This window comes from Perca fluviatilis, chromosome 5 (assembly GCF_010015445.1).
Source record: "Perca fluviatilis chromosome 5, GENO_Pfluv_1.0, whole genome shotgun sequence".
Classification (NCBI taxonomy): Eukaryota; Metazoa; Chordata; class Actinopteri; order Perciformes; family Percidae; genus Perca; species Perca fluviatilis.
In genome coordinates this window covers 13509030-13520109 of record NC_053116.1, presented here as the reverse complement: position 1 = coordinate 13520109, position 11080 = coordinate 13509030, and the positions used below count along the sequence as shown (strand labels likewise).

At 37.9% G+C, this 11080-nt stretch overlaps 1 protein-coding gene across 2 annotated transcripts; it reads left to right on the top strand.

Annotated features, from left to right (window-relative positions):
* Positions 1 to 550: 550 nt before the first annotated feature.
* On the top strand, positions 551 to 9459 carry LOC120559852 (chemokine-like protein TAFA-4). Of its 2 annotated transcripts, none has more exons than XM_039801896.1 (5): positions 551 to 1010; positions 2094 to 2213; positions 4323 to 4478; positions 4706 to 4830; positions 6614 to 9459. In XM_039801896.1, exons 2-5 carry the CDS (start codon positions 2099 to 2101, stop codon positions 6623 to 6625), a joined length of 408 nt encoding a protein of 135 aa, XP_039657830.1. In that variant the 5' UTR covers positions 551 to 1010; positions 2094 to 2098; the 3' UTR covers positions 6626 to 9459. The 2 variants fall into 2 exon arrangements, with proteins under 2 accessions (XP_039657830.1, XP_039657829.1); XM_039801895.1 differs by lacking the exon at positions 6614 to 9459 and adding an exon at positions 6068 to 6253.
* The last annotated feature ends 1621 nt before the right edge of the window (positions 9460 to 11080 follow it).

Below are 11080 nucleotides of genomic sequence, written 5' to 3'. Positions count from 1 at the left end.
AAAAGCCCAAAACTCCATGGAAGTAATCATTACTTTTATCTACGAAGAATGTTGTATTCCATACAATGTACATGCATATTTTTTGACAATTTGGTAAAAGAAACCCACATTTCTGATACGAAAAACAGGTCAAATTTGACCCGAGGACAACAAGATTAAGATGACGTGGAATTTCCTAAAATGACGGAACTATTTCTTTAATACCAATCACAAAAATATTTGTATTATTTTCGGGACTTATTATACTTGTAGGTTGAGGCCTAATTGAATATTTATAGCTCAGTTTTACATTTTGCTTCGAGTGGTGTGATCTGCTTCATTAGTGGGTTGCAAATACAATTTTTTATTCTAGGAACCTGTGAAGCAAACAAACAAGTGGGAAAAATCTCACTTTTGCTGTTTGAGAATGTGACAGCGTAAATAAAAAGGCCAGAAAAGACGAAATATTTCGTGAGAACCGGACTTGGCCTTCAGATGCAGTTTATATATCCTTTGTCTGTCCGCGTGACAGGATGTCGATACTCTCTTTAAGCTTCTTATAGGGCGCTAATGAAAGTGGCCGCATATTGTCCGGGGGGACAGATGGTTTCTGTCTTGATTAAGTTTTAATTTTCCTGACGGGAAAAGCTGGCAGGCTTTGCTCGTCGGAGGGACCCTGCTGTGTTCACAGACAGACCAACGTATCTCTCGCATCTCATTCTGCCCTAAAAAAGGTCGCCTGTAGTCCAGGTAGAGGAGCTCAAGTGTGAAAGTGCAGGTTTTCACCGAGCTGACTGCTCTCTCAGCTGGGAGTTATTTAGCAGCAGACGGGCGTCTCGCGACTTTTTTTTTTTTGTGTCTCTCGCTTGTACACCGCTCTGAATTGAGGCAGAACACTTCTGAAACTGGTGGATCATATCAACTGCAAACTTTTGCATCCTGGCTGAAACGATCACAGTATGCATGATGTAAACTCAGACACTGGAGGCTTCTGCAGCGGCTTATCATTCATATCAATAACCTGAGCAGAGGTAAAGTGGTTCAATATTTAAAGTTGCCATTACAATCAGTTCAAAGTCTGGCAATATTCAATATGTCTTTTATTTAGATCTATTATGTTTATTCTGTAATGGTAAAAGGCAGGCAGACTCACTTTTATGATGATGATGATTATTGATTGATATACAGTATATTGTTTTAGCACAAATTTGACAAAAAAGGTATGTTCATGGGTTATTAGCTGTTGATTAATGAGAAATGATAGCTTTGTCACTGAATATGAATGTTCAGTAGCCTATGTGTTAAACTAAATCTGAATTAAAAGAATCGATTCATTGTCAATCAACAGAAAATAATGAAATGCCTACTATATTGATAGTCGATTACTTGTATGGCAAAACTTGCTGGTTCCAGTTGTTTAGATTTAAGTATTTTCTCCCTTTTCTCTCTCTTTTTTAATTTTTAATTTTTATTTTAACATGAGCTTTAAGTTGAACATCTTTAAGTGTTGGAGTCAAAACAAGCAATTTGAAGCTAGGGCTCTGGGAAATTGTAAAAGGGCATATTGTATTGACTAAATATTTAATCAGTAATTAAAATAATCATCAGTTGCAGCCCTATACTTTATAAGTAAGGGGTAAGTGGTGAATGAAAATGCCTCAAGCAAACATTAAGCAGTTGTTTTTCACTTTATGTCATCTTTGTCCCGCATTAGATATTGCTGTGTGATTGGACATAAAAGACCACGTCCCAGTTTTTGTGTGACTCATGTGGAAAACAACTTATTTTGGATGGAGAAATTAGCTTTGATTGCAGAGATGTTTACAGCTGAAGGGATAATGTGAGTCAGAAATGAGTGCAAGGACCCACTCAGATCTGGTTCCAAAGTCAGGCCTCTGATCGGGCTTTTATTGGCATTTCTTTGATTTGCCGTGGCTTAGCTCAGATATGTGAGAGTCATGATTGAGCAAATAGATGCAATGATTTTATGAATCACATATCAGAGGTCAGGAGATACCAGAACTCAAAATAATTAAGTTTATGGTCACACACTTAAGGGAGTAAGTACTGGCCTATCTAATTCTTAAGGTTGCATTACCTTTTTGTTTGTGCAGGCAAGATGATGCTGAACATGTTGGCCCGGCCATTACACTGGAGCCTCCTGCTTCTTTGTATAGTAGGCTTCTGCAGCCAGCTTGTGTCCACTGGCAACCAAAGCTCCCGAGGACAGACAGGTAGGTTTCAGACCCAACCAGACCAGTCACCCCCCCTGAGGGACTCATTATGGCTCCTGGTCACCAGCCCAGTCGCCTGGAGTTTGGTTTAAGCAACAAGAACCTGAAACTCACTGTGCTTCTAACTGTCATCTAAATATAGTTTTGCATTTTTAACCTGGTAGTAAAACAGGAAATCCACAGATGGGAATATTAAGGTTAAGATGGTGTAAAAGGGATTAATGTAATGTATACTTTATTAATCCCGCAAGGGGAAATTACAATGTTTTCACTCTGTTGTTATTACTCACATGCTCAGTACCTAGAGCTGGGCAATATATCTATTATATATCGATATTTTGATATCAGACTAGATATCGTCTTAGATTTTGGATATGGTAATATCGTAATATGACATAAGCGTTGTCTTTTCCTGGTTTTAAAGGCTGCATTACAGTAAAGTTATTTACCAGGCTGTTGTAACTGTTCTATTATTTGCCTTTACCCACTTAGTCATTATATCCACATTACTGATGATTATTTATCAAAAATCTCATTGTGTAAATATTTTGTGAAAGCACCAATAGTCAACACTACAATATCGTTGTGGTATCGATATCGAGGTATTTGGTCAAAAATATTGTGATATTTGATTTTCTCCATATCGCCCAGCCCTATCAGTACCTACATGCACTAATGGAGAGATGTCAGAGTGAGGGAGCTGCCCATGGAAAGGCGCCCCGAGCAGTTGGGGGTTTGGTGCCTTGCTCGAGAGCACCATGGCAGTGCCCAGGAGGTGAACTGGCACCTCTCCATCTACCAGTCCACCGCCATACTTTGGTCCGTATGGGGACTTGAACCAGCAACCCTCTGGTTACCAACTTCCTACTGACTGAGCTACTGCCACCCCAGAGTGATGAGTGGCCATGCACTTTGTTGCCATAACATAATGTTACTGTATATGACATACGGAACATTTTACCTCTATATCACATGAGAGACAGATTATTTTATTACAGCAGGGGTGGAAGAAGTTTTGAGATCATTTACTTAAATAAAAGCACCAATAAAATAATGGAAAAGTACTCTATTACGAGTTAAAGCCATTGATTTAAAAAATAGCAAGTAGCATCATGGAAATTGAAAAAGTAAAAGTACTGTTTGTAAAAAATAAATAAAATAAGCCCCCTGTTATGGATACCTTAATATATATTTCATAAGATTGTTATTATGAATTTAGATTTTAGATGTTTCCAACTGAAATGTAGACGTGTAAAGTAAAGTGCCTCTAAATTGTACAACAGCACTTGAGTAAATGTATTTAGTTACTTTCCACCCGTGCCACGCATGGATAACTCCAAAAATGAAAGCTGAGATTTGTCTTTGATTTTTATAATTAGCCTACGTGTTTCATTTTTTGATCTCTGCTTTGATTGTTGTCCGATTTGAAACCCTGCTTTGATTATAAATTAACCTTCCAGTGCAGGTGTTGTTGGTCATGCAGCAGCCACACAGACGCCTCAGTTCTAAATTAGCAATATGCATGCATGAGTTTTTCCTCCTTATGTTTTTAATTCTGCCTTGTTGCACCTCTTCAACTGAAAAAATCAGTTTGTGTATCAGCATGAATCATCAGCGGTGTGATAATCACCAAAAGCAACGTTCAATTCCTTTTATTTGTTTTTTGGTGAAATGATGCAGAAGCATGTTGTGTTGGTCAGATATTTCTCTTCATGCTGTTTATGCAGCTCGCTTCTCTAAATTCACGCAATCGGAAAATTAGGTATCTGAAAGTGCAGATTGCTGCTAATGTGTTTTGACATTTAATGTGTTTTTACTTGACTGTGGCATGACTGCTGATTCTATTTCTCCACTTGGTGGTGCTGTAGCTTTAGAAACATCAAAATGAGGGTTTATATTGTATGATGGTGCTTATTTGGTCATCTGAATGAATGTCACAAAAAGACTACCACATTTATTTAAATGTAACATCTAATACAGCCAGTAAAGCATTGCAATTTGATTATAATGCTACCATCTGTAATGCTGAAGTCATTCAAACTGCCTCTACTTACATGCAAAACATAGTATATAAAAAGGGTCATCTTTCCTCTAAATTCTCTTCCTCAGGGTCGTCGCAAGAGAGGACAGGGACTTGTGAAGTGGTTGCTGCTCATCGTTGCTGCAATAAGAACAAGATTGAGGAACGCTCTCAAACTGTCAAGTGCTCCTGCTTCCCAGGACAGGTGGCGGGGACAACGAGGGCTCTGCCCTCTTGTGTGGAAGGTATTATTACAGGGACCCTCTTCTACCTCTCTTAACCAGAAATATTCTGACATGACATGAATATATTATTTATAAAAGTGGAGTCAGGTTAGTCAGTTTCACCAGAGTCCACTGATACTGAGGCGGTCAAGGACCAGAGAATGTGGCATCTCATTTTTTCCAAACAACCTTTTATGACGTCCTTCTGTCTAAAAAGTGACCTTCGGCTGTGGTGTGTTTTTCTCCAGCCTCTATTGTTCATCACAAGTGGTGGTGTAAAATGGAGCCGTGTCTGGAAGGGGAAGAGTGCCGAGTTCTCCCTGACCTCACTGGTTGGTCATGCATCTCTGGAAATAAAGTAAAGACCACAAAGGTAAGGCCTGCATTAGTTTGAGTCACTAAAGACATAACACAAAATGGCTTTAGTAGGCATGATATTTATAGACGCTTAAATGCTGTCATACGGTAAATCTTCTCCTTTTTTTATTGCATTACTCTTATGCTAAACAGGGGCCGACAGACTTGTGAATACTCATCATAAATTTTTATTTTAGTAAGCTCTCCTCTGATGCTGAGAGATTCCACAATCAAGCATAATCACTGCTCCCATTGGCTATATCAACCCTCTTGCTCTCCGCCAGGCACAGTTGGCTCAGAAAACCTAATTCCATAATCTGGTGAATGATGGGGCCAAGAGGACAAACATAAAATAAGATGAAAACTAATACTGAACAGTAAAACCCATGTAATTAAATCTGACGTCCAAAGGAAACCCCACTGCATTTAGAAAGGCATTTTTTGTACGTGTACGATTCCTGGGGGAAACATTTTACAGTGACACAGGGGCAAGTAAGCACTGGCAGCATGCAGCCAGTGATCAAAAGATACCCAGTAGTCATGTGGTCCATCAGATTATACTATTAAACAATAGAATAAAACAGAAGAGGGTCAAAAAGAACAGAGGGTGTTCTGTGTTCTACAGATTGTAAAGCCCCCTGAGGCGAATTGTGATTTATGATATTGGGCTAAAAAAACAACTTGATCAGAGAAGAGAGCAGTGGTAGAAGTATTCAGAGCTGTTACATAAGTAAAAGTAATAATACCACAATGTAAAAAACACTAGTAAAAGTCCCACAATCAAGACTTCACTTAAGTAATAGTGCAAAAGTATTAGCATCAAGATATACTTAAAATACCAAGAGAAAAAGTTATGCAGTTATTATGCAAAATGGCCCATTGTAGAATAATATATATTATATTATTGAATTATAATAATTCATGCATTGATGTAAACATCACTTTAATGTTACAGCTGGTAAAGGTGGGGCAAATTAATTTATATACTTGCAGGGGAGTAGTGGTATTTTTTTAGGTAGCAGATTTGGGGCTCAAAGGCTATGTAACCTGTTCCTACAGTGGCAAGTTTCCATACATTAGTCAACTATAACCATAAAATGTCAGGATGTTTTGCTCATCTTTGCTAGTTAACAGTTGGCAACCTTTAAGGTGGAATGCTTTCTTCCATGTTACTCAATGCATGAGTTGATGTCGTGAATCAGTCAACACACCTTAAGTCTGAATAATGACAACTTTCATTTCATTTCATTCAGATTATACGAACTGAGAATATTCTTCTATTTTCTCACTTGGAGAAAATCGAAAGTGGTGGAGTGTCGTTCCGGTGCACTCCGGCTGCACTACACCCCTGTATACTTGATACAACAACGACTACCTTCGAAGTCACTGTTCCATTATCTTTAATGTGACTACTATTGCCACTGTTCATCACACCCCCAACCGGCCCCGTCAGACACCGCCTACCAAGAGTCTGGGTCTGCCGAGGTTTCTTCCTAAAAGGGAGTTTTTCCTCGCCACTGTCGCAACAGCCACTGCTAATGCTTGCTCTTGAGGGAATTACTGTAATTGTTGGGGCTTTGGAAATTATAGAGTGTGGTCTAGACCTCCTCTCTCTGTAAAGTGTCTTGAGATAACTCTTGTTATGATTTGATACTATAAAGAAAATTGAATTGAATTGAATTGAATAAAATGACATCACATCCCTGAGCTTTATCTTCTTTACAATATATTGAAATAATTGTGATGGAAATGAACAAAACCAGAGTTGTGTGACATTTTGTTCTTTCAAATGTTTTTAGGTGGCACGGTAGCAAGACAGGAGCTCCATCTAATCAGTACAAGCCTGTTCCGGCCTGGTGCAGTCACCTTAAGTAACACTGGACTCTGAAGACAGTGAACGCCCCATCAGATAGTGCAAAGAACAATATAGATTTAATTAGATATCTCCTGGCTAAGCTTTAAACTGCAGGAACACATTATTTTAATTTCCCTTTTGTTTGAACACAATTTTGGTTAGGGTTAATCCCATGCAGTGGACAATCTAATAGCAACTGACTTAAGATAAAATGAAGCAGCACCCTTAAGCAGTCCAAACAGGCAGCGACTGCAAAGGACTGTATCCGTATATTTCCGTGCTTGATATGCTGGGCACTATGTGATGCACTCAATCAAAGTTTGGACGGGGCCTGCTGGCAGACACTTAAAAAGAGATTTTGTGGATTTTCCGGCAGCAGAATGTGAATCCAGTCAGTTGCTTGTGACTCTCTCCGCCGATCAAAGCAGAGGACCACAAATACTGAGGAATTTATGATTGTGTAGCATTTGTAAGCAATGCTGTCCTGTAGACTTACTCTGAGCATTGTAAAGAGGTCCCATCCCTTTGGACAACTCCTTACCACAAAGAGGCACCCTCCCAAACACGCCTGCACACACACACACACACACACACACACACACACACACACACACACACACACACACACACACACACACACACACACACACACACACACACACACATACACACTGCTTTTCATCTCCACTGCTTGGACAGGCCACCACCTGCAAGGCTGTGATGGCATGCACACAAGCATGAAGCGCTGATGCAAAACAAGGACTGTTTGAAATGCTAATCATGGGCAGAAAAGGGAGAGAGAGAAGAGAAGAGGAGCTTCTTCACTGCTGAGAGTATTTACATCATGCTTTTGTTTGTCTCTCTAAACTGAATACTCCTGTGGAGGGAACTCCGTTCATAGTAATGATAGCAGCATTGCAGATTCTCTGCCTTGAAGCAAATTGTAGCCACCAACAGAAAAGAATATTTACCGTTATTGCATTATATCAGTTGTCCTCTTCATATGAATAATATTCCTTCTGGACTACCCCTCTTTTATCTCTTAAGTTCAATCAACTTTTAGCATTTTACCTTTCCAATAAAGAGACATTTTATAATAACACTAATAGAGCAACTGAAAATCATCCTATCTGAGGCATCAGACTGTGCTAGTTGAAGGCAGCTGAATTCTAAGCACTTTGCTCAACATTTACTTAATGCAATCATGCCGTATGGTTGTCATGGTACTGACAAGATTCTTCACTGAGCGGTCACGCACTCCAAGGCACTTTATGCATGGCTTTGCTTTGTAACTTTGTAACTTCTGATTATTATTTCATGTTAGAAGTGCTGCATTTTAAGATTCATAAAATGAACGGTATTGAATGTGTCAAATATTCTGGAAAACCCCCTCCTCTAAATCAATGATAATCTGCCTTTGGTATTGAATGGCAATGCTTTTGTAGATTCACTGAATGCTTATCGTATAACAAATTGTGATTCTGTTCATGGACATCGTAAACAGCAGCAATGTCTCCAACATAACTGTGTGTCATATTGTAGCTACTCTTATAAACCCATTAGAAGCTTGTGATGCAGCTGCTGACAACGGTATTATAAGCAGGGTCTGACAAGATCAGCCACATAAAGTAGTAAGATGGCGGTTCAACATATTGTTTACAAAAGACCTTGGGTGTATTTCATTTGAGAGCTGACTGCAAAACAGGGGGATTCAATACTCCTTACAATATAATACAAGCCTCTCCATCCATGCCATAAATGACTATAAATGATGACTAATAAACATTACCTTCACCTCTCTGGCTCAAGATACAGCTGTTGTATTGTATTGTACCCTGTTTAGGATTTAAAGGAGTGCTACAATGACCTGCGCTTAAACCGCAATTATTCAGTATTATTTCAGAACATCTGGACTAGATACATTATTAAACATATAACTCCCCCTTTTAACTGTTCAAACCATTTTTCAAGCAAAAAAATCACATGGTCATCATGGTTCCAGCATCTCAGTTGCTTTTCTTTGTCTAATTTGATGGTAAATTTAATATCTTTAGGTTTTGGAACTTAAATCAGGCAAAATAAGCACACTAAAGACATCAACCTGGGCTTAATGAAATCGTGATAGGCAATTTAATTTTCTGGCAATATTTAGTCCGAACGATTAATCACAAAGAATCACGACAGATGAAATGATAATGACAATAATCGTTTGTTGTTTTCATAATTTGTCACTTTTGATTTTGTTCAGTTTTGGCAACTGAAGCTTCTCTTAAATGCTGGCCAAAATCTTGTTAATGATGTAAATACCAACCCTGAGAATAAACCAATAAATACAAACATAATACAAAGTATTCCTCTATATGCAAATAGATTGAGATTGGTATATTTTTCGTACTTTTCAGTGACTGCTGTAATTTTATTAGGCTTCAAAATGAAGTTTACACAGAGGAGTTAGAATTGTTTTATTACTGCAAGTTAAAATCAGGAGCTGGTTGGGCTTCTGTAGAAGTCCAACAATAGTCTTATCTCTTATTCCTGTTCATTGAACCATTCCCCATCTTATATTTATGTATTCATATTGTACAGAAATGCAGAGCTCATTGAAGTTAAAGGTCCCAAGATTCCCTGACTGTTATAAAATCTAAGTAGTTCTGGACAAGAAAGCTTTGGAAAGATCAGGAACTCATGGAGCTACATTTCCTCACCGACTCAGAAGCTGCAGAAAAGATGAACCCACTGGTAATTGAACTGAATAAGTTGACGTGTGACTTTATTACCATCCATACACTCTTTTCAGTGTTTTACTTTTTCACAAACATATTGAGACTTACATTTTTTTTATTCCTGTATACTGTACACGGTATGTACTGTACTGTCATGTTTGTATATTGTGTGTAACCTTTATGGCCATATTTCTTTAAAATAATAGATTGATTTTGTTTTTCAAATTCTCAACAAGAACTTCGTTTTTGGAATCAGTGTTTGAAATAAGGTAAAAATCTTTAAACCCCAGTGGGGTTTATGTCAACGATGACAGCACGCACCCTTAAATTTGTGCCCATATTCCTATAATACCAGCAGATTTCTCTTTCTGATTCACTTTCAAAGGACCCCTTGTGACATTCATTAGGTGACTTTCAGATGTGTCTTAGATAAACTCTGTGATTCATACACACTCATGCAGGTTCTTACAAAAAGTTTAAGAAATCTTTCTACACTGCTTGCTTACCTTTTATCCTTAAAATAACCCTAAAGCCAGTCAAAAGAGCTTTATCTCTGTTAGTCTGGAGAAATTGAGTCGATACCCTCTGAGCACCTGTCATAATACAGTACATGGCTTTAAAAACAAAAATCATTTCCAAAATTCTAAATTAAAGCAGCCAAAATAAGGTAATCAAGGTAGGAGTTACATGGGATACTCTTAGTGTGGACATGCATGCTGCACACAGGAAAAATGCTTTACAGACAACAACAGACGCAAAAGAAAATTAAATAAGTTTACAATTCTTTCCATTTCATCCACAAAATGAGACAGAATAACCTCAATTTAGAGATGTTATTTACAAAGGTCTGAACAATTCTATAGATTTGAGTCTCCTATTTCAAACCTGAGTCACAAATAACACATTTCTGCCAGCTTTTTGTTATATCAGTTTGCAGGTGATATGTGGCAGAGAACCTTCCCTCTCTTGTGACTGTCTATTGGGGACAGTAGTTCATGTTCACTAATAGAAAATAAACTGTCCTGGGGCACATGAAAAACATAATGGAAACGCTGTTCTTTTCCTCTTTAACAACTTTTTCCTCCATATGGAGTTGATGCTTGTAATGAAGATGTATACACAATTCTCCTGGTCTCTCTCTTTGTGTATATATATATATATATATATATATATATATATATATATTGTTTGTGTGTGTGTGTGTGTGTGTAAAGATTTTACTGCAGGCAACTACATAGGCGACTCAGAGCAATAGACTGAAAGTAGACTGGTCATGGCTGAGAGAGGTTTAATCTATTTGGTTTGTCATTATGCATACATACTATCTATCAGAGAGCTGAACAATTACACTTTAATGAACAAACATGAATTGGACAATATTAATGTCAGCAGCTGCGTGGATGTATTCATATGCATTCATACCTCATGGTTGCATGTTACACTAATAACACGGACAGTGTTATACAGCCCTGCAGGGTTGAGAGAGACATTAGCAAAATTGCATTGATAATCATTCTATATATGTTGATTTTATACATGTATTGTGTAAACGTTTTTTATTTTCTTTCTGAAATAGGGTGAAAAAAGTGTAACGGATCTCACATTGTAATTAATTTCCTCACCCAAGTGATAAAAAGGTTTATCTGGTTTCTGTGTAAATAAAACTGGTGATATCTTGAGGAAAGAAG